The 24,353-nt window shown below is 38.4% G+C and overlaps 1 protein-coding gene across 1 annotated transcript in view; it reads right to left on the reverse strand.

Moving 5' to 3' along the window:
* The window catches only part of LOC119257643 (EGF-like and EMI domain-containing protein 1), an 879,693-nt gene that overhangs the window by 101,317 nt on the left and 754,023 nt on the right, over positions 1-24,353 (reverse strand). The window contains exons 15-18 of the mRNA XM_037525743.2: positions 19,289-19,420; positions 17,498-17,626; positions 14,107-14,241; positions 10,523-10,654 (exon numbers count right to left, since the gene is read on the reverse strand). Coding sequence (XP_037381640.2) covers positions 10,523-10,654; positions 14,107-14,241; positions 17,498-17,626; positions 19,289-19,420 — 528 coding nt within the window. The remainder of the gene's footprint in view (positions 1-10,522; positions 10,655-14,106; positions 14,242-17,497; positions 17,627-19,288; positions 19,421-24,353) is intronic.

The raw sequence follows: 24,353 nt of genomic DNA on the forward strand, positions 1-24,353 counted from the left end.
TTTTAATGCTGAAGCCAGGGGCCCACATACACAGGGAGGCACTCCAACACTGACACAGGCAGAAGAGCAACTCCACTGCCTGGCCCCCTGTACACTGCTGAGTGCCCATAGCCACAAAACTGATACATTGTTGCAAATGCAAGATCCAGCTGTTGCTTGTTTGAAGTCTGAAGGGTGGAAAACAGCCTTTCAAGGTATGGACTGTCATGTGGAAAGGAAAAAATAGACTGATTTTAGCTCATTTTCCTTACAATGCCCTTCTCAACAGGCCTCAAGCTGTACATAAATAATTTTCAAATTTCACTCATCTTTAAGCTTTCTATATTTATTTGCTAAAATATATATACATCATAGTTAATATTACATAGTAGTTAATATCAGTCATTGGAATGAAACCACTTGGGCTCTAATTCTAACTTCCTCGCTTACTACACATGTGGCCTTGGGCAAATTACATCTCTGTGCCTCATTGTTTCTGCTTAGAAATGGACGTAATAATGGCCTCTACCAATAAGGTTATTGTTAGGTTTATAAAATTATTGCCTAGATAGAAGAATACACAATGGCTTTTTTTGTTGTTCCAAATTTGCAGAAGAGATCTCAAATCAATGTCTGCTAAGCAGTCTACTCTGCTATTGCTAAAGGAGTGTGTAAGGTAAAAGGTTTTCAGGCTTTTCTGCCCTACCACCATTAGGATTGCCCTGCCTGATGGGGCACCTGCAGTTGTTACATTGTTGCAAACTGTCTTGTTTACTTCTGTGGGCCATGGGAGGAGTATTGAGATAGTCACCACTATAAGCAGAAGCAGGAAAAGAGGCAGGAGAGAGAAGGGGAGAAAGAAGGCCAGAGAAACTCAGAGTGAAGACTTGCAGTAGGGCTTGGGGCCTGCTGGTCTCCTGGCCCACTGGCACCCCTGCCTGTCGTGTACCTAGTTGCTGCTCTATATGTAACACTTCAATAAAAGCCTGAGAAACCCACTGAAGGCTCCAGGACTCTCCTTTATCCTGTCTGCATGGATCAAAGAAACCTGCTCTGTGCCTTCCTGGCACTACAGAGTGTTATACTAATTTTTAGATTTTCAACTCTCCAATTGCTTTGAGATTATAGAACAGATTATATTGTTTAATTCTTAAAAATTAGTAGAGATTTTCTTGAAGGAGAGAACTTTGTGTTGGCCTATAATTTACTGAGTATAATTGTGTGCCAAATACTTTTCCAAAGATATAATATGTATACCAGTGTTCCTTTTTAGTCCCATTGTATGGACAAAAATACTGAGGCAGATTAAGCAAAATATATACAATACATCTTGGAGATATTGCAGATTGGGTTACAGATCACTGCATTAACGTAAATACCACAATAAAGAGAATCACAAACAATTTTTACTTTTGCAGCACATACAAAAGTTACAAGATACATTTATAAACTTATTGCCTACGTAGAAGAATACAAAATGAGGTTTTTTGTTTTATATATTTGCACTATAACATAGTCTATTAAGTGTGCAAGTATTATACCTAAAATATATCTGAAACTGAGACTCCTGGAAGGGGAGAGTCACAGGTGGAAGCAAATTGGGCTCAATGGTATTGATAGATTACTGGTGTAATAACGTTTGTTATGGGGAGACCATACGCCACTAAGATACAGGCAGTGTTAGCATTGATGTTACCTGAATAAACATAGTAGAATAACAACAAACAAAGAAAACACTGGGAAGCCTTTTTAAAATAAAGCAAAAATAAATGGGGTTCTCTCAGCATCTGCAGAAGGCAAAGAAAACTTCCTGGGGGGACTCCCCTGTGGCGCAAGGGGATAAGATGCAGCACTATGAAGCTATCTGCAGCCAGTACAGAACAAGTTCAATCTCCGGCAAGGGAGGTGACCCATATGGCTCAGCAGAACTCTCCTGTCTCACCCGCTGCTCCCCTCAGTAGGGAATTTCAGTAAATCTGCCTGTTCTGCTCCCCGCTCTGTCTCTGGTGTATCCTCTCATCCCCTGCATCTCTGGCATGCACCCCAGCTCTTGTATGCATAAATAAATAAATCTTCAAAAAAAAAGAAAACTTCTTGGATGATTTGTTGTTGTTGTTGTTGGATGATGAATAGGATTTTATAATCAGCTTCTGATTTACAATGTCCATTCTTCCCGTTTGATCCAGTCAGGTAGACCCACTGGCTACTATCAAGGTCTCGCTGAGCACTATCATGACTGATGTGATGCAGCAGGGAGTTGAGACTGTTGAAGTAGGTTGGACAAGCTGCATATAGACAATCAAAAGTCATCCTCCTTCCATCATTAAAATTACTTGAGGCTTTCATTGCACTTAACATGCCAACAATGTTCTTGGTTATGTCAGTTACTTCTTTTACCACTTACAAATCTGGAGCCAAAAAAGAGAACAACCTTAATCAATCTGTTTCATTGCTGAGGCTTTTCTATGGGATATTAATTTTCTCTCAAGTTTACAGGCAGGTAATATTTTTGATTAATATGTATTATTAATATCAAATGTTGGTATGAACTTTACTGATTAACCCTCAATTTCAGTTATATGACCTTGAACATGTTATTTAATTTTCCCTATGTTCAACTTATTCATAATACAAGGATAGCAATAGTACCAAACCCTGTTGGTTGTTTTGAAGATTAGGTAAGTAATACCACTCCATTAACATTAGTTTATATATTGTAATTCCACTATGTAGCCTATGCCTAACTTTACCACATAATTTTATTTATTACACAGTAAGTTATATATAAAATTACATCTATTTGCATGTATGTAAGTTTTTTCTATCCTATGTTGTTATCTAGTTGAACTCATTCTTTTTTAAGTAGAAACTAAGAGCTAGAGATGTTCAAGCACTTTCTAAGATGTCTCTGTTATATTAAGAGCTATGCTTGCTTACAGTGAAGGTGAGAATAGGAAAGAAAGAAATCTAGAATCTTGAGAGTGTGGGTTCCTATGTGTGTGGATTCCTATAAGCTGGCTACTAGGTGGCCACTCGTGAGCCACTGTGACCTAGCTGCTATCTACAAATCACAGCAGAGCATTCCTTGACTACCTATGGAGAATAGCCCATATCACAAGCCAGGCCTGGAATACTCAGGCCGCTGTTGACCTGATTATGTGACTGTCTCCATGGTAGTTTCGGATAACTCTGCCTGTGATAACATCAAATACTTTGCTGACACAAATGTCTCTTGACATATGGTCACAATGTTTCCTTCTCTGTGCCTCATAAAACTTTGTCCCCCATTCCTATCCCACCTTCTGGACTTTATTCCTCAGCTTTTACTAGCCTGGATGCTTTCAATAAATGGCACAAGAACTTCTGCTGCAAACCTGCTCCGCACCGCTATGTCCCTCATTGTGTTCCTGCCGCAGAGCGGCAACAAAGTTCCTGCTGCAACGTGAGAGGAAGCAGAAAGAATCATAACTTCATCGTTGCCCGACATTGTTAATCTTCTAATCCTTTGAAAAAATGTCTGAAAAGTACTTTCAGAAATGCAGCAAGGACCAGCTGCAGTGCTGGGCACAGGGCTGCACCTTCCCCTCTCCTTTTGCCATAGCTATTTAATGGGCCTAGCAACTCAATTCAGTTCATCTGGTGTTGGCTGCTAAATATTGTTCCAATATTCATACACCAAAAAGGCGGCTTTCTCATGTGGTTTTTTTTTTTAAAGATTTTATTTATGCATATAAGAACTGGGGTACAGGCCAGAGGTGTGGGGGTGAGAGGATTCACCAGAGACAGAGGCAGATTCACTGCTGAGGGGAGCAGTGGGTGAGACAGGAGAGGTCTGCTGCGCCATGTGGGTAGCTCCCTGGCTGATGACCAAACTCATGCTGCAGTGGCGGCTGATAGCTTCATAGATTGTGTCTTAATCCCTTGTGCGACCAGGGAAACCTTTCATGTATTTTTTTTTAACTTTGTGGATTTTCTTTTTTTTTTTTTTTTTTCAAAGATTTATTTATTTATTTATACAGGCACTGGGTACAGTGAGAAGTGCGGGAGGGCAGAGAGGGGAGCAGAACAAGCAGAAGGACTGAAGTTCACTGCTGAGGGGAGCAGCGGGTGGCAGGAGAGGTCTGCGCGCCATGTGGGACCCTCGATGGCGGCCGGGGATCGAACCGGTGCTGCAGAGGCTGTGGCAGCTTCACAGCCCAGTGCTCAACTGCTGTGCCACGAGGGGAGGCCCAACTTTGTAGATTTTCTATCAAAATTTAACTCCAAAATTCTTTACTAAGTTGTTAGGAATTTTCTTTATTGAATCTAGCAAATCATTATTGGGTATCCTTTATATATTGAGAGTTAGAGAAGACAAAAATGAATGATAGTTTTAATCATGTGTTAGCTGATAATTATAGTGCAAGATGATGGCTGAGGCTATCAAAGGAAGGGACTTAGTGTTTTTGTTTATTAATTTGTATGTTTACATATACTGGAAAAAAAATCCCGGAACAATTTAAACAGGCTATAAAAATTGAGGAAGAAAAAAATGTATTAAGAGTTAGAGCAATGAACAATGGCACCCCATTTTAAAGCTACACGGTGGTTGGGGGAACAATTAAAGTATACAGGGGAGTCAAAATAATGCCAGGAACAGACTGATGATTGCCGTTTAGTATTCTAAATCTTTATGGAGATTTGACTTCATGATTTAAGGGGCATCGCTACATCATTAAGGGTTATAGCAAGTCAGGATTGACTTTGTTTTAAAAGGTCTAACTCAGACATTATGGAAGATGATGAGAATAGGTGAAAAGGGTAGCTCTCAGACCACCCTCAATGAGCAAGGCTTTAACAGTGTCAGTTAATTTCAATGTTAACTTTTTGAAAGCACTGGAAGTCAAATTTCCTGAAGACCAGATCTACCACTTCTCAACTTAATATCAGTGCACCAGAGCGCCCATCCATTCCTGCAGATAATGAGGAGATGAACACATTGTTAATGGCATACCCATCAGTCCTCAACCACATCGCTATTTTAAAACTGAATTTGCACAATAGCTTTTTGAAAGGCCTGTCACTGCTTCAGTGTCAACTCTCTGTCGCACGTCTCTGTAGGAGCTGACATTTTGCTGATACTTCATCAGGCTGGACTGCCCGCTGAGAATCGGATTGGTAAGAGATAAGCATCTCACTGCTGGAAAGGATGGGAGATGTATTATTTAAATACAATTTATTTTACAACAATTTAAAACTAAGATTTAAGATTGATTTAGAGATGTTAGAAGCATTGTTGCAGCTTACCACCTCGTGTTTGGTGATGCTTAAGAGATTTAATTTCTCTTCTAATCGATTTTTATCTGTTCATTTGTTTTGCGTTATTTTGCTTTATATGTTCTCTTTTTTTTCCTGCTTGGGTAACTGTCTTCTTTTTTACAATGGTGTCATAGAGGAAATATTAGCCTTTGATTATGGTAGGGTTGTTACAGGAAATTAGACAACTTAGAAATTGTTTAAAGGAGCAAATGTTTCACCAAATCCTAGTCAGTATTCCGGCTACATGAATTCTAGAGAAAAAGAGTGAGGAGGTTCTGTCTGCACATAGTCTTGATTCATTTCAGCTAAATAATTGATTTTTGTTTTAAAAATAAAATAACTAAATAGTAAAGTTTTAGTTGGTTGGCATTATAGTTAGTTCATTTAATTTACCCCAAAAGGTCAAGCTAGTTATCAACATCGAGACCTGAAAAGACATAGTATCAGGAGAGAAAGTAAAGGTTAAGAAACCATTCGGTGTGTTCAGAATACAATATTTGCCAGTCAGTGCTATAATGCAGTTGTTGCTACCAACAGATGAAACTTAAATTTTCAGGAATTCTCCAAGTCAGTTGCTATCACATTGGTTGCTTCACCATGCAAATCAGTAAAAGCTATAAACCAGGGTTTTCATGATGTTTGATCCTATGATATTTAAAGCATAAGGTGTATCTGAATCATTACCTTTCTTCTAACATCTTTTACCCATTCTCTTTAATTTCTCTCCTTTCCTAGTGAAAAGCACAGTTTCAGAAATCTTCATGGAAAATATGGAAAAATTCAGAGGAATGATAACAAAAGGAGTATGGGATAGAAAGTAGGATTTCTGAAGAAAGAGGAATGAATATTTCTCTTTAACATGTTCTTTTAGTCCTTTTTTTTTAATGATTTATTTATTTATTTATACAAGAACCAGGATATAGGCCAGATGCATGGGAGGGTGAGAGGATTCACCAGAGACAGCGGGGAACAGAACAGGCAGACTGATGAAATACACTACTGAGGGGAGCAGCGGGTGAGACAGGTTAGGTCTGCCACGCCATATGGGACCCTCGCGGACCGGCCGTGATCGAACTGGCGCTGCAGAGGCTGTGGACAGCTTCACAGCGCTGCGTTCAACTGCCTGCGCCACCAAGGGAGGCCCTTCTTTTAGTCCTTTTTAAAAGAATATTTCACATATAAGCAAATGTATCTTTAGGAATAACCCTCAAATGAATTACTGATTCATAGGATATGTGCAAGTATCATTTTTATAGATACTGAAAATTTATACTTCTCCCAGCAATTAAAAAGCACTTCTCCCCACATACACTCACAAACATATTTCATAATATATTCCTAACAAACATACCTTGGTTTTATAAGAAGTTTATAGAATTAACTGAAAGGTAAGTAAGCCTTCAATATCTCTAGCACTGTGTGAGACTAAGGCACCTACAGCACATAATTCCAGGATTTGGTCCTAAGTTGTATCTTCAGGATCCCAACAATTAGTTGCAATGTAAAAAGAAATCAATAAAATGATCTTTAAAAATAAAAAAAGAAGAGTATTTTAGTGATATTACAAAATAACTACCTCATGTGCAGCAGAACAAAACAGTCTTTAATCAAAAGAACAAGTTCAATTTGAATGAAAGAAATCCATCTTGATTATTATGGGAACAGTTAAAGTTATCAGATAATACTTAAGAGCAGACAGCTATCATACTTAGCTATTTAGTCAATAATTGATCTGAAGATGATGTATTTTTCTCCCTGATTGTCGAGGGGGCAAATAGTAAATATGGAAACAAGAAATCTATAAAAGAAAAAAAGATCACCCATACTTCCACCATCTAAAAATGATCATTGTTAACAAGTTTGTCCTTTCTACTATATTTTTCCATTTTGCATGTACATACATGAATATATATTCCTACAACTTTGGATCATTCTTTATTAACATAATTTAGCATCAATTTAATGTTAATTGTCCTTACAGTGCACATTTTTTAAAAGATTTATTTATTTATGCACACAAGAACTGGGGTATAGGCCAGATGCACAGGAGGGTGAAAGGATTCACCAAAGATAGAGCAGGGAACAGAGCAGGCAGACTGACGAAATACACTGCTGAGGGGAGCAGTGGGCGAGACAGGAGAGGTCCACTGCGCCATGTGGGACCCTTGCCCCCCCCCACCTCCCCACCCCCAGCTGGGATCAAACCTGAGCTGCAGGGGCTGCGGACAGCTTCACAGCGCTGCGCTCAACTGCCTGCGCCACCAGGGTGGGGCCCACATAGCACATTTTTTCAAATCATGAATTAATGACTTAGAATAGCCCATGATGCATTGTAATTTTTTTAAACTATGCTCTTTTTGGTGGATATTTAAGTTGTTTCCCTTCTGTATTTATATAATTATAAATAGTTTAGGGATAAACAAAAAATGGATTACTTCTTAGATTATTTGGTAGTAAGGCTAAAACTTTCACAGAGGTGGCACATTCTTATTAAAGTTATGAGCATGCCCACGAAGCCACAGAACTTCCCTCCACAGTCTTTAGATGTGGGTTAGGGTAGATTCTGGGATTCTGACACACAGTGAAATAAAACCAATAAAAATATTTCCCCTAAATATTTGTAACTTCCCCAAATTGGAAATTCTATAAAGCCAAAATCTATAGAAAAAGCTTTTTGTTCTCTCCTGCCTCTAAAACATATTACCTTGTAGACCCTATAACTGTTTTTACAGTTCATTATACAGAGTAGATTTTAAAATTCATAACAGGACCTTTAGAGAAATGTGTGCATTCTTTTAAATGCCACATGCATTCTTTTGTAGAGTAGGCATAAAGCATTTTTTTTAAAAGATTTGTTTATTTATGCACACAAGAACTGGGGTGTAGGCCAGAGGTGCAGGGGTGGTGGTGGTGGTGAGAGGCTTCACCAGAGACAGAGTAGGGAGCAGAACAGGCGGATCTACTGAAATTCACTGCTGTGGGAGCAGAGGGCAAGACAGGAGACGTTTGCTGTGCCATGTGGGTTAACATCCTGGCCAAGGATCGAACTCGTGCTGCAGTGGCTGCTGGTAGCTTCATAATGCTGAGACTTAACCCCTTGCACCAAGGAGGCCCCTGCAGTAAGCATTTTTAATGAGCCATATCCTTTGGTTCCATTCATTTTCCTAAACATTTCATTATGGTGATTATATAATTAATTTGTGTTTGTGTCTCCTTGTATAAAATCAGATAATATCAATAGCACATAATGTTAAAATTAAATGGAACTAGGAGTCACTGAATAATTTTGCCTATTCAATTCAACAAATTATCTCACATATCAGGTTGCCAATAAAATTCCAATACTACTACTTGCCACAAAAAAATATCTCAAGAATATATGGTGATAAATCTCCTGGAGTTTAAGATCTAGGGTGAAAGAGAGTTGTAACAGAACTATGGAGATACTATTTTAAACAATGAAAAGTTTATCTTTCTCTCTCTCTCTCTTTTTTTTTTAAAGATTTATTTATTTATTTATACAAGCACTGGGTACAGTCAAAAGCGCAGTAGTCTCTCTCTGGAGAGACTACACCAGAGCCAGAGCAGGGAGCAGAACAGGCAGACTGATGAAGTACACTGCTGAGGGGAGCAGCAGGCAGCAGGAGAGGTCTGCGGGCCTTGTGGGGCCCTCGCCTGCCGCCCAACCAGCGCTGCAGAGGCTGCGGGCAGCTTAGCAGCCCAGCGCTCAACAGCTGTGCCACCGGGGAGGCCCTCCTTCTCTTGTTTTTAGAAAGTGTGTATCACTGGACAATTGGAACAGTACAAACTTTACCTCTATCTTCTTAATGATTATTCCATTAAAGTTGAATTAGACAAGAGAAAATGTCATTTCATTATGGAAATAGCAAGTGACTACCTTTTGAATATGTAAATTCTTACCTTTAGTTTTTTTTTTTTTTTTTTTTTTTAAGCAAACAATGTTAAGGATAGTCAATTGCTGTTGGAGCCAACTTTCATACTTTGAAATGCTTATTGACAGTGCCAGGATGACAGCCTTAAAGTAAAAATTATCTAGTTATATGCAGAAAAAGTCACCAGGTAAAGATCTTGCCTTATCTGTCTTGCTTGAGGGTTATCCTGAGGGTAAGTAGTTAAATTTCCTCTACATGATCAGCTGATTCCTTAAGTGATAATACCATCCTGGCTGTATATTTTATATTTATAGTTAAGATACTGGTTTTCTTTCTTTGTCAATTTATAGAAAGTCCAACATGCTGAAAGTTAATCCAGTTGACATGTGACACCTCATAGAGTCACTAACACAGACTTTTCGCTAAACTTTATTAGACACATTTGAAATGTTTATGTAAAAACTCCTTTACCTTTCAGCCCAATTTTCCTCAAGTTCTCATATTACTCAGTTCCAAGGTGGGTGGAGAAGGGAAGGTATTCTAGGCAGGTTAATGGAAGTTGTGAGAGGATCACCCAACAGAAAGCAGATAGCAGAGTAGCAGCTCTCCTGATTTTTTTTTTTTTTTATCCTGAGGCTAGATTCAGTTCAGTATTTACTTTTTATCAGTCTCTATCTTCCTTTACTTTGATGAGAACAATAAATAAAGTTTAGTAAATTTTCAAAGTGCCTTTCAGTCTTGAAATACTATTTTATGGTAGATAGGTTCTAAAGATGGCTGCAGACATATCTCCCAGTTTGCAGGTCTTCTGCACTGAATTTTGCTACTGTTCTTATCAGGAAGTACAATCTTCTCCTACCCTTAAATCTGATGGCCTTCTGACTTCCTTCACTTAGGAGAATTTGCAAAGGTGGCACTGTGTGGTTTCTAAAGCTACATTTTTTGACATGTTACAACTTCTGCATTCATACTTCTCATGCTCCTTCATGGATTGTTGTCTTGAGACTGCCATGCTATGAGGAAGCTCAAACTAATGCAGAAATTCTGTGGACAGGAAAAGTAAAATTTTCTGGTTGAAACATCCAGTCCAGCACAGTTCCCAACTAACCTTGCCAGCTAGAAGTAGCCGTGCAAGTAAGTCCAGGTGAGACTAGCAGAAGAAGAATCTCATCAATCCACAGGATCAAAAAAATCATGTCATTATGTTAAGCAGCAAAACATTGGGGGTTATTTGTTATACTACATGTAATTGACATAATAGCATATAAAAGCTTTTTTTTTTTTTTGTGGGGAGAAGGGGCATATGAAACTATGTTGACTTTGTTGTTCTCCTGTATCTGTTAACAACTTACCCATGGTGCAAGCTGGTCCTGTGTAACCAGGAGGACAGTCACAGTTTCCAGATTTTTTGTTACATTGACCTCCATTCTCACAGGATACACAGGGCAACTGGCATTCTGATCCCCAGAGACCATCAGGGCAGGCTATGTAAAACAAAAAGAGAAAAAAGAAAGGAGCTAAGGCTTGCAGTAAATCTCAAGATGATCCCATATTTCTGCTGTTTCTAAATGAGCCGAAAAAGTGTGTGTGCATGCATGTGTGTGTGTATGTATGTACATATGTGTGTGACTGAGCTGCAAAGAAAGAAACATTCAAGTAGCCTCTGAAGATTTATAGCACTTCCAAATATATTCCCTGAAGAAATCAACATGATGCTGTATCTTGTCACTTTGAAACACAGATACAGAAGTGGATTTTTGCTGAAAATGTGTTTTTTCAAACAGTAACAATGGAAGCAATTTTGATGTATATCTTTGGAGGCAGTTGCACAGAACAAAACCTGAAAATGAGATGTAATTTGAAAGGAAGTTTCTGAGGTGCAGTGTTAAGGAAGTTGTCCCCAAATGTTTGCCTGAATCTTGTACTCCTGGCATTTGCTTCTTTTTTGAGACATAGTAATCACCGCGAGTTTTATGGTTTGTATATTTTGTTAGTGTGTATACTGCGTAAGATGTGGAAAGAGGAAAATTTGTCATCTTGCAGAAAGTCATCGGAACTACAGAAGGAGGGACCACTCTGCCAGGCCGTGGAGGGTCGGGTAGAGTTTTATTGCATGTCTTCCCACTAAAAGCTCTAGAATTAGAAACCTGATGGAAAGCATTCTTTTAACACAGGCAAAGCAGTGAAAGCTTCCCACACATAACAACTGTGGAAATTTACATCCAACCAGTTGGGCTGTGAAGTAACCTCTTGTTTTAGGTGGAATCTCTGAAATACAGATGATGACATTTTCTGGGATGTTCATACCTTTCCTGGCAGTTATCTGTTGATGGCTTGCTCTGTGCCATGCATTTTATATAAATGATCTCACATCTACATGAATATCACTGCATGCCATAAGCAACTCTATGTCCATTTACATGTGATACTGAGACTCTGAGGGGTTGTCACTTATGCTGGTTCCAACAGCTACTAAGTAGTAGTCTGGGTTTCAGCCAGACCTTCTGATCTCTGAAACTGGTGCTTTCAGCCACTATATCCACCGTGCGCTCCAATACTAAATACTGAGCATCTTTCAAGCCAATTAACCTGATTTTGGGGACCTAGCAGATTTCAAAATTTTAAATTCTCCAACGTGAAACTATTATAGCAAAAATCTGTCCCTCTTATTTAACACAATGGCTGAATAGGCCTCGTTATATGGACTTAAGGGGCCCATGGGCCAGAGTCCTCGCAGGCAAAGGTCTGCCTACAACTGTAATCTAAAATGCTCCAGACTGCAAACTGATCAATACAAGGAAACTCACAGACTGCCCTCCCCCTCTTTTTTGCTATTTCACAGATTGGTTGTAGAAGCCAGCTCTTCTACTCTTAGAAGTCATTGCTGATGGGCTAAATAAGGCCTGGTGCTGATTGTGGAGAGCAGTGTTCATTAGAGCCATTGAAACAATTTGCACTCTTTAATTAACTATTCATCTGCAATCTAGACACAGGTATAGAGTAAAGATTTCTAAAGATAAGTCTGACTCTAGGAGCACTTGGGATACTTCACTTTTTAAAAAAGAAAGACAAACAACAGGCCTGATTTTCATCATGCACAACTCTTGGAGAGCTCTTCTGCCTTGATTTCAGCTGCCAATCATAGCATTCCCATTCACCCACTCCAGTCTGATTCATAATTTCATTTTGTGGATAGACAAAAGTATCAGAATTGGACAAAGTTATCTGATTGAAAAATAATATGTTTTCCAGAGATTACGGTGACCTCTCTATTTTGCTGATTTACATATACTTTCAACTCATTTTCCTTCACAGTGGGGATCTCAGAGCATTTTCCAATATAGTATATTCAGTGACTGCTGTAAAAAAAAAGTCATCAGAATAAATTAAATATATCCAGGTGTGTGTGTATAGTTTTGTCTCCTCATGCGTTGACTCCCAGGATATGACCTCTCTGGTGGGGATGAAAAGGGGTAGCCTCTAAGCTTACAAGTTAGTCGAAACAGAGAGGAGGCTTATCACTGGGCATGGATGGGCCCACTCTTATATCCTATCACATGCATTTGTAAAACTCTAGGCTTTTCCTTCTTTGCCTAAAAAGTCACAGTTCAGCTACCTAAATAGCTCTCTGTCCAAGAAATCTAGATGGGCATTTCTGCTCACACACTGTGGGTGTCCCACAGCCTCACGGAGACCTGAAAGAGTAGCTCTGCAGACCCTCTGAGGACAATGTGTGAAGAGTGATGTGTAACACATAAGGGTCAGAGACAACCTTTGATCCCAGTGCCTAGCACTATCAGAGGACTAAACAGTCAGCATGTGACAGTTTCCTCTCAAATCTGTTCTCTCCTGACCTTTTTAGATCACTCGCAACACAATAAATGCACTTGTCATTGATTATGATAATTTTGCTTATTGCATGCTCAGTTTTACATATTAAGGAGGAAATGATAATGTGATACTTTCCCTTGAATAAAATAGCAACATGTTCTTTATTCAGAATATCTGATAAATGAGAAAAATAAGTAGGATAAAAATTGAACCATGCACACTTAAATAGCACAATAAAATGTTATTGAGCAGCTCCTATGTGTCAGCACTGTTAAAGGAATTTGGGGATACTTCTGTGAACAAAATGAATGTTTTTCCTCCATGGACTTTAGATTCTAGCAGGGAACACAGACAATAAATATTAGACATGATAATAATTAGAATACATAGTATGTATTAGAAGATCATAAGAACTTTTGGAGGAAATATGTTCAAGGTCACTTGCAAGTTGCAATTTTATGTAGCACAGTACTGACAAGATTCAGTGAAAGGCGATGTGAAAATTTTCAAAAAACCTACAGACGGTCATAACTAAGCTTTGGTATATCTCTTGCCAAATTCTATATGCACCTACACACACACATATTTATATGCTATATATTAATTTTTATATTTATAGATACATGCAAATCAATTATGAAAGGCTTAGAAATGTGAAAAAGGGTCTTACTGATACCCATTTTTAATTTTTCCCAAAATTCCTATGGTTAGAATCTTTGAATTGTCTTTGTTTGAGTGATCTATTTTTAGATATAAAGAAAATTATTCTTTAACTCCGGGAGCTAGCAGTGCCCTTGGTTGATTAGTTCAGCTCAAAGAAGTGACTGGCCAGCTTTAATCTTCTCTGGATAAGATTCTCTGCAATGTGATCTTTCTCCCCTTGCTCAAACTAGCAAGGGGACAGCTAATAGCAGAGGCTGAGAAGACAAGGTTAAATAACTTTATTACCCTGTATCTCAGTTTTCTCACCTGCAAATAAGGGATTAATAAAGCTTACCCATCTCCTGAGGACACTGGTGGATTAACTAATTAATGATCATGTGGTGCTGAACAAAGCCTGAGTGTTGCTATTAGAGAAGAAAGCAAATTTATCATCAGATTGTACCTTTCTGGCATCTGTTGCCTTGGTAACCAGATTTGCAGGTGCAACTGCCATTTTTGGTGCTGCATTCCAGGGTGTTCTCCTCCACACACTGACATTCTGCAGAGCAGCCAGCACCATAGGACCCCTTGGGACAGTCTGCAAGCAGATTGAGGCAAAATAGTCACCTGAAAGCTATGCTTTGTTTTCTTTTACATTGTAGGTGCACAGGCATGTAGTTCTGCAGGGCCTGATTATAGAGAAAACAAGGGGATCAACCTGATGCCAAAAAAGAAAAAAATTGGGAAAACAAATGTTTTTCAAATCAGGCAATCCATTTGCTTTTTGGCAACTGGATGTGAACAGTGAAGCCTGAACTATGTAAAAGGCTTTGGTGTTTCTGGGAGAGAAATTGCTTCCCAATGTGCTCCATTGGTGCCTATAGTTAATATTCTCCAAGGACTGCTGAGGTCTGCCAGAGCCCATATTCATCCTGCCGCAGCACAGAGATGATGGACAAGCATTAATGTGGAGACTTGCCTTTGTTTTCACTCCCTTTCATTATATGGTAATCAGAAATAATTTTATATTGTGTAGATAACACGAGGCTCTCAATCATGTCAACAGCATTATCTTGGCCACATCTTTGGCAAATGGTGTTGTGTTTCCTTCATTATTTTCTTTTTTTTTTTTTTTTTAAGAGTCTTTTTTTTTTTTTTTTTTTTAGAGGCATGTTTATTTATTTATTTGTTTGTTTGTTTGTTTATACATGCACTGGGTACAGTCAGAAGCGCGGGAGGGTGAGAGAATTCACCAGAGCCAGAGCGGGGAGCAGAGCAGGCAGAAGGACCGAAGTACACTGCTGAGGGGAGCAGCGGGCGGCAGGAGAGGTCTGCGCACCATGTGGGACCCTCCTCCAGTGGCCGGGGAGCAGCCGGGGATCGAACCGGCGCCGCAGAGGCCGCGGGCAGCTTCGCAACCCAGCGCTCAACCGCTGCGCCACCGGGGAGGCCCTCCTTCATTATTTTCCCCATGTTGTTGAGTTTTGGGGATGGTAGTCAGTTCAGGAATTTTAACTTGAAAAAGTTCCAGATTTGCATTCAGGAAAACATACCCATCACTTTTTCTTTGAAGATTTACTTACAGTAATTCAATTACCTTTCCCAAATATAGCTGACAATTTTTTTCCTTCATCAATAGATGTTCTAGGGACTTATCAAATAAGATTCCTCAAGTGCCTTCCAGGTTGAAGTTAACTGTTTTATATGTCTGTATGGGATTTACTGAGGATAGCTCCTTGGTGAGAATATAATAAGCCACTTGACTTGATGGTGGCTGCAAATTACTAGCAGCTGCTAATATCTGCTATTATTAGCAGAGATAATAAAGTGGTGGTATAATGCCACCATGCAGTGTGATCCTAGTCTCAGTTCCCAGAGACAGCTGAGTTACCACCAAAGCAGGAAAGAAATTATTAGCAGAGCTTCTTTTCACTGTTAATATCACCCCATTTGAAAGATAAATTGTATGTTCCCTTTCTCATCCTTCCTGTGACTTCCAATATTGTGTTTTTTTCCCAGACCCAACAAACCTGAGAGTATCCAGAGGTATATTATGTTACTTAATATAGGCCTCTTCTCTCTCATTCCATGACCTACTCTTCCTGGTTCAACACATAAAATAGTGGTTCAGGGTATAAATTAGAAACAATGGAATTCTTAAATGTGACTATTCAGTATATTAAGAACACATAACTATGGATATAAACTTTGGGGAAAAAAGGCAAAATGGAAGCAACAGTCTCAATTCCACTAACTCAGAATGTGATGTTATTTGGAAACTGTGTCTTTATCAATGTAATTAGTTAAGATGATGTCATAATGGAATAAGGACCACTAATATGATATGACAAATGTCCTTATAATTAGAATTTGGGACACAGAGACACACAGAAAGTGTGAAGACTGGAGTTCTTCTGTCACAAGCCAAGGAACCACCAGTAAGCTTGCAACTGATTCTTCCCTTTTTCTTTCCAAAGGAGCATGCTCCTATCAACATCTTGATTCCAGATTTCTAGCTTCCAGAACTGTGAAACAATAAATTTCTGTTATTTAAGGCATTTTGTCACAACAGCTCCAGAAAATTAATATAGGGTTGCAAACCCAAACTTCTCAGTGTCAACCATGTGGTGTGAAAAAAGGAAATCTCATGTCTAAGCAATAAGAGTCCTAAAGAACTGAAATGAGCAAGTTTTTCCTAAAGATAGTCACATTCTCAATACTAACTACCATCACATCCACCAGCAGCTGTACTTTTAAGTTTTCCCAGATGAATTATGATTTAAATTATTTTTATCAAAACACCTGATATTACATTATAAAATATTAAAAAGTTATTACTGAAAAAAGTACATGCCTTGTCCTAGAGGAACAATACTAGAAAACATGTCACCCTTATTTCTAGGTCTGTCTTTTCTTGGCATATTCTAGGAGGAACACACCATTTGCACCTCCGATTTCACTTTTACCTATACCCTCCTCCTTATCTTCTCTATACCCTCCTCCTTATCTTCTCATCCAAGCCTACCCTTTCTTCACCACACCAGTTCAGTTTTCTATGATGCCCTCATACTTTGTTCTCTGTTTTTCAAGGGCATGCCTCTCAAAAGAAATGTAAGACCACTGATATTTAAATAAATATTGAAGATTCTAAAAGTTCTCTGTTATGGGCAAGTAGGCTGGGGTAATAAGGTTCATGTATGAGGGGTTTGCAGAAAAGGGCAGGAGGAATAGGCAGAGGAATAGGGCAGCAACAATTGGGCTCACATGCAGCTTCAAAATGGGAGGGTGAACATGCAGAGCTGAACCACTGGAAGGACTCTTAAGTTACTGACAGGCTGATATAATTATTAGGATTATGTCTTCTCACATCTTTTACAAATGTGATTGATGATCAAAATGAATACTCTGTTTTAGAAATTTAAGGAAAGACTGTCTCTGCTCTGTCTCTGGTGAATTTACTCACCCCCTGCACCCCAGTTCTTGTATGCAAAATATAAATAAATACATTTTTTAAAGAAATTTAGGGAAAGATATTGCATTGCTCAAGACCAAGACATAAAAGATTTATTCTAAAGCTTCAACTCCCATAAAGTGTCAAATGTTCACTTAACTGTTTATAAATCTGGCCTTAATATATAAGGCAAACATTAATTAGGAAAAAAATTAGAAATATTTTTCTCTCAATCAAAATCTAGATTCTATAATATAAGGAAGTTAAATAAAGACCAGAACATTATTGTCAAATATATATGATATGACCATATAATATGTTATATTTGTCTTACTCTCTTCCTCTGTACTTTTCTGAGCCTCCTAGCTCCCAACAAAGAATGAATTTAGTGCCCATGACTTACTCAGATGACAAAATCTCCCGTAGCGCCCTGGCTCACACATGCAGGCACCATAGACCCTGTGACAAGAACCATTGTTGGCACAGTTACATTTCCTTCTGCAGTTCTTCCCAAAGAATCCTTTTGGGCATCCTGGAGAGTAATGGACACAAAGAAAAGAAAATATTAATGCACATGCAGAAGTTACTAGAGTTGTTATATGAAATAAGGAATTTGGGAGAAGATATTTTCAGTCTGGTTGTATGGAGGTTAGAGAGCTCTTTAAAAAAAAGCCACAAATATGATTTTATATTCTCTATCCAAATTTCTACGATGATTTGCCATTGCTCTCAGTTTGAAAACTTCAAATTGAACAAGGACCATATGCCCCTGCACTGGCCGGCCTCATATTGCACTGATAACTCCCTGACTGACTTTGTTTCACTGACTACCCTTTAGCTTCTGGCAATGTGTGGTTCCTCACTCTTCCCATCTTCTTTCTCCTCATTTTGCAGACTTCTGCTTAAATGTCACTTCTCTAGAAGTCACTCCCTGGCTCACACACTTTGCATAGTGCCCATGGTCTGACCTCCAAACATACATTAATATTTCATTTGTAAGAACTTAAAACATTTATAACCTATGTCCACTCTGAACAAGACTACAAGTTACACACTGAGGGACTAAGGCTGCTTTATTTATTTATTCATTCATTCATTCATTCATTCATTTGCCTTCATGATGCCTGGCAGTGGTTTACAAATATTTAATAAACATTTTTTTGAATAAATGAGTAACATAACATGATTTAGGGGAATAAAGAGCTGGGATTCCAGGAGGATCCTTCCCGTGTCTCTTAGAGAGTGAAGTAAACTTAGTTTCCATCTCCCCAGTTCCATGCACTATGAGATCCAATAACTCTGCATGATTTTTTTTTTAAAGATTTATTTCTTTATTTATACATGCACTGGGTACAGTCAGAAGCGCGGGAGGGTGAGAGAATTCACCAGAGCCAGAGCGGGGAGCAGAGCAGGCAGACTGACAAAATACACTGCTGAGGGGAGCAGCAGGCATGGCAGGAGAGATCTGCGCGCCATGTGGGACCCTCGCCAGCCGGCCAGTGATCAAACTGGCTCTGCAGAGGCTGCAGGCAGATTCGCAGCCCAGGGCTCAACCGCTGCACCACCAGGGGAGGCCCGGCCCTCTGCATGATTCCTGTAACACCTGAAGACTATGTATTCAGTACCTCTCTGCCTTCAGTCCTTGGGCCTGTGCAGCAATTTCTTTTTTTGAGCTTTATCAACCCTTATAGTAAATGTGGTCTCTTGACTGGTTGCATAAAAAATCCACTCACACTCATTGGTATTTTATGAGTTTTTTTCCCCCCATCACTTCCCTATTTCTTTCTTTTACTTCTTGCCTCTTTTCAACTCTCTTTATTCCTGGTTTACCTAATAAGCTCTGATTTTATTTCTTTTACTACATTAAGCAAATACATTTTCTCCAGCACCTATGTCCAAACCTTCATATGTAGATTCAACTTTTTGCTCAATTGAAGAAAAGATTTTCTTTCTATCAGGATGCATCCTGCTTAGGTCGCAGTTGGAAATTTAAGTATCACTTATTTTGTTCTGCTACACACTTCATCAGCCAAAACAATTGTACTTGCATTTATATAAACATAGCCTTTTATTTCTTCAGTAAAAAACACCTTTACAATTATAGATAATGTTTAGTTAGTTTATTTCCCATTATAACGCTCAAAAAACCTCAAGGACTTAGAGTTGACTCAAAAGCAATGGCAGACATTCCTACCGTCTTCATAGGTTTTCCCGTGGATGACTGGGGGACACTGGCACTGCCGCATCAGAGGGTCATAGGTGCCTCCATTCTGACAATGGCACGTGCTGCCACCAGATTCTTTCCCACTGTTCTTTGGGGAACATGCTATGAAGAAAATACAGAAGGTAAACTGTGATATTCTTATTATGATACAAATGGTGGCGAAGTGAAAAAAGGTTGTCTTTTTATTATCCAATGCTAATCAAAGTCTCTGTAACTTGCAGACCTAAGAAGAGTCTCTGGCATGCTCCTAGTTTGGCAGGCATAATCCTGGGGGGATTACTGACACAGATAGTTAAAATGATATTGACTGCAGTACTGCAAGCATTTCACATGCAAAATTTATCTGTTCCTGAAATGCTAACCCTCACATTTTCAAAGGTACCTAGACATCTTTGCTGTATAGCTTTCACCAACCTTAATGAAAAACAAATGATATATTCTATTTTGAAAAATGGAAAGAATATGTAGAAATATTGTTGTATATTTTTAACCATACGTGAATGCAGCTAATATTGTCTTGTGGGCCCCAAGATATTTTTGCATTGTCAAAGATTGATGAAGTCAAGCAAACAACTATTTTCTTTGTTTTGCTGGTTTTTAGGGGAATGTTCAGTGTTCTATTTAAAAAAAAAATGGAAAAATGTCTGGACCTCATTTTAAGCTTAATGTGAATAAATACAACCGTTGAAATAATTTCAGTAATCATTTTCATTGACATGTTATCACAATAGGAAAAATATTATAACATAACATTTATATCACCTCTTTTATCCACCCACACTATTTCAGATGCTAATATGGAAACTTGTCTTCTTATTTACCTTTGTTTTGCTTTAAAATCTTGTACTACTATAAAGAGAAAAGGAAGAGGAAAGAGAAAAAGGATAAGATAAAGAAACTGGCAACAAATATTGTTTGGAGCAATATTGTTTATTTACAAGTAGTATTTGTATATTTTGCAGCAACTATAGGGGCATTTTTTTAATTTGCATGGAAAATGAAAGTAAAGAAATTCAAATAGATTGCACAAAACATCTGGATTATAACAAGTGATCCATATAGACATATCAGCACTCACATCTGGCACACACACACACACACACAAAGTATGATATTATATTGCATAGTACAAGGATTTGGTAAATACTTCATAAGCATCGAACAAAACAATTATGCTGGAGAAGAAACATTTAAAAACGAATATGCCCCAAACCATATCATAACTGGTTGATTTGGGAAGAATTGTGAACCATCCCTTCCATGCATAGTCCATACATTTGTTTTGCCAACAAAAATATTCTTATCTTCCCTTTCTGCTGGATAGTGTCACAGTAGCAAATGAGATAGCCAATGTGACATTTCTTCAAAAGAAATGGAGTTCTAAAATGTGATATTAAAGTTAATAATAAGGGATGACTTTAAAATTACTCAGAGAATTTCTTAAAATGTAAATTTAGATATATCAGTATTTGTTATACATAAAGATATTGAGCTAAAAAATACAACTTAGGGAAAATTAATTTTCAGATCTCTGCTAAGTATTCTTTTTAAAATTTTCCTTTCTTCATTTGTAGAGTATATAGGGAATGATGGGCATCTAAACCAAAGAAATATATAGATTCAATGTAATCCTTATCAAAGCTTCAATGGCATTCTTCAAAGCTATAGAACACACATTACTGAAATTCATATAGAAGCACAAAAGACTGAATATAGCCAAAGTAATCCTGACAAAAAGGGAAAGAACAGTGGTAAAACTAAGTTTTAACCTAAACTATAAAGCTATAATAATCAGAACCAGCATGACACTGGAACAAAAACAAACACACAAACCAATGGAATAGAAATGAAAGTCCAGAAATAAATCCACACTTATGTGGACAGTTAGTTGATTTATAACAGTGCTGCCAAGAGTATATATTGGAGAATGAAAAGTCCCTTCAATAAATGGAGTTGGGAGAACTGGACAGCTCTATAGTTAAGGATGAAACTAGATCTCTATCTCACTTGACAGATAGATAATATAGATTAATCTGTCTTAAAAACTTGGAGGTGGGCCTAACCTGGTGGCATAGGCGGTTGCGTGCCACACTGTGAAGCTGTCCGCAGCCTTTGCAGTGCCAGTTCGATCCCTGTTGGCTGACGAGGGTCCTACATGGTGCAACAGACCTCTCCTGTCTTGCCCGCTGCTCCCCTCAGCAGTGTATTTTGTCAGTCTGCCTGTTCTGGTGCCCACTCTGTCTCTGGTGAATCTTCTCACCCTCCCGCACATCTGGCCTGTACCCCCGTTCTTGTATAAATAAATAAATTAATTAAAAAAAAACTTGGAGGTAAGACATGAAATTATAAAACACGTAGAAGAAGGGGGCCTCCCTTCTTTGGCACAAGGGGTTAAGTCACAGCACTCTGAAGCTATCCACAGCCACTGCAGCACGACTTTGATCCCCAGCCCTCCAGGGAAAAACACACATGGCACAGCAGACCTCTCTTGTCTAACCCACTGTTTCCCTTAGCAGTGTATTTCAGTCAGTCTGCCTGTTCTGTTCCCTACTCTGTCTCTGGTGAATCCTTTCATCCCCCACACCTCTGGCCTGTACCACAGTCCTTGTATGTATAAATACATAAATCTTTGAAAAAAATAAAAATTTAAAACTCATAGAATAAAACGTAGGTAAAACACCATGACATAGACTTCAGCAATGTCTTTGTGGATTTGTCTCTAACAGCAAGAGAATCAAAAGATAATATAAAAAAAATGGGGCTATATCAAATTAAAAGCCATCTGCATAGTAGAAGAAACTATCATTAAAACAAGAAGACACCATACTTAATGGGAATATGTATTGCACACCACACATTTGAGAAGGGGCTGATATTCAAAGAACTCATACAATTTAATAAGAAACAAAAAATCTAATTAAAAAATGGGCAGAAAAGCTAAAACAGCACTTCTCTAAAAACTTGCAGATGACCAACAGGCACATGAAAATATGCTTATCATCATTTATCATCAAGGAAATGCAAATCAAAACCACAATGAGTTACCTCCTCATACCTTAACAAACAATTGTTAAAGAGGATATGGAGAAAAAGAAACCCTGTTCACTCCTGGTGAGAATGTAGACTTATTTAGCCCCGGTGAAAAACAGTGTTGAGATTTCTCCATATGTTAAAAGTAGATCTACCTTGTGATCCAACAAATCCACAAACACAAAAACATTAATTCACTATGTTTGTTGCAGCACTATTTACAATAAGCAATCTGTGGAAATAACCTAAATGCCCAAAGACAGATGAGTGCATTAGGAACATGTGGTATATATACACAACTGAATACTACTCAACTACATAGAAATGATGAGTGCTTGCCATTTGTAACAACATGGATAGGACTGGAGGGAATTATGCTAAATGAAATAAGTCTGGAGAGAGACAAATACTGGATTTTGCCACTTAGATGTTGAGTGTAGAAAGACAAAACAAAACAAAATAAAAAAGGCTTAGATAAAACAAAACCAATGACAAACCTTAGAAATCTGAGTTTAGAATTGAGGTTGCCAAAGGGGAACAGGGTGAGGCAAGAGCAAAATAGGGAGGGGACACAATGGACTATGGTAGAAAATTATGGGTGACTTGGTGGTGGGTATGGTTTAGTGATACACACTGAAAGGGGTGATCTATGTCTCTAAACCATATACAGTGTAGTAAATCAATGTGACCTTAATTCAAAAAACATGGATGATGATGACTTTAATTTACGGCAATTTATAGTTATTTGAAGATGTTTTCTTTCATTCTTTACATTAAAGAATTAGTGAATATTTTTGTTTGTTTTTCCTAAATGCCTTGTTTTATTTTCATTTCTCTGTAAATAATGAAATAGAGAAGTGCAAACACAATATAGTCTTCTACTTTCAGAGACAGATTCCCCTTTACAGAGACATGTGAACAATGAAGAAATATTCAAGGTCTCCAAAGCCAAAAAGAGGGTTACATCATCTTCATTTCATTTATTTATTTATTTATTTATTTATTTATTTATTTGTTTGTTTATTTTTAACAATTATTTATTTATGCATACAAGAACTGGGTTACAGGCCAGAGGTGAGGGGGTGAGAGGACCCACCAGAGACAGAGTGGGGAACAGAACAAGCAGACTAACTGAAATACACTACTGAAGGGAGCAGCAGGTGAGACAGGAAAGGTCTGCTGCACCATGTGGGTAGCTCCCTGGCAGGCCTGGGAGCGCACCCATGCCACAGAGGCTGCGGACAGCCTCACAGCACTGTGCTTAACCCTTGTGTCACCAAGAAGGCCCATCTTCATTTTATCAACAACTTTATTTTCAATATTTGGTATTAATTTTTTTTACTACAGATGTTAAATTTCAATGTATTTGAGCTATGTTTTTAGCTTCATTTCTCATGTTGCCATGAATGGTATCAAGGGTTAAGAGGATGCATATTTACCAGCAAAACACAAAAGCAAAGTGAGTATTTACTCCCTTGTATCATGTAATAAATTTTATTTAATCCTGATTTTATGTAGTTGCATATGTCAAGTTGCAGGTCAATATACCTAAGCGTCTCAGCACCAACACATTTGCTTATTCAGTGGACTGCATGCCTCATATTTGGAGAAATATAAATAGGACCTGACAATGAGCTCTCAGCCTAGTATAGGAGACAAAATAGGAGCATAGCTAACTCTAATCCAATGCAATGTGTGTGTGTATGTGTGTGTGTGTGATTTTTTTTAAAGATTTATTTATTTATTTATACAAGAACTGGGGTATAGGCCACATGCATGGGAGGGTGAGAGGATTCACCAGAGACAGAGCGGGGAACAGAACAGGCAGATCGATGAAATACACTGCTGAGGGGAGCAGTGGGCAAGACAAGAGAGGTCCGCTTCACCATGTGGGATTCTCACCTGCGGCCAGGATGGAACCCACACTGCAGAGGCTGTGGACAGCTTCACAGTGTAGTGCTCAACTTCCTGCACCACCAGGGAGGCCCCTGTGTGTGTGATTTTA

The sequence above is a fragment of the Talpa occidentalis genome, unplaced genomic scaffold, assembly GCF_014898055.3.
Source record: "Talpa occidentalis isolate TD23 unplaced genomic scaffold, MPIMG_talOcc4v2.1 talOcc4.4, whole genome shotgun sequence".
NCBI lineage: Eukaryota > Metazoa > Chordata > Mammalia > Eulipotyphla > Talpidae > Talpa > Talpa occidentalis.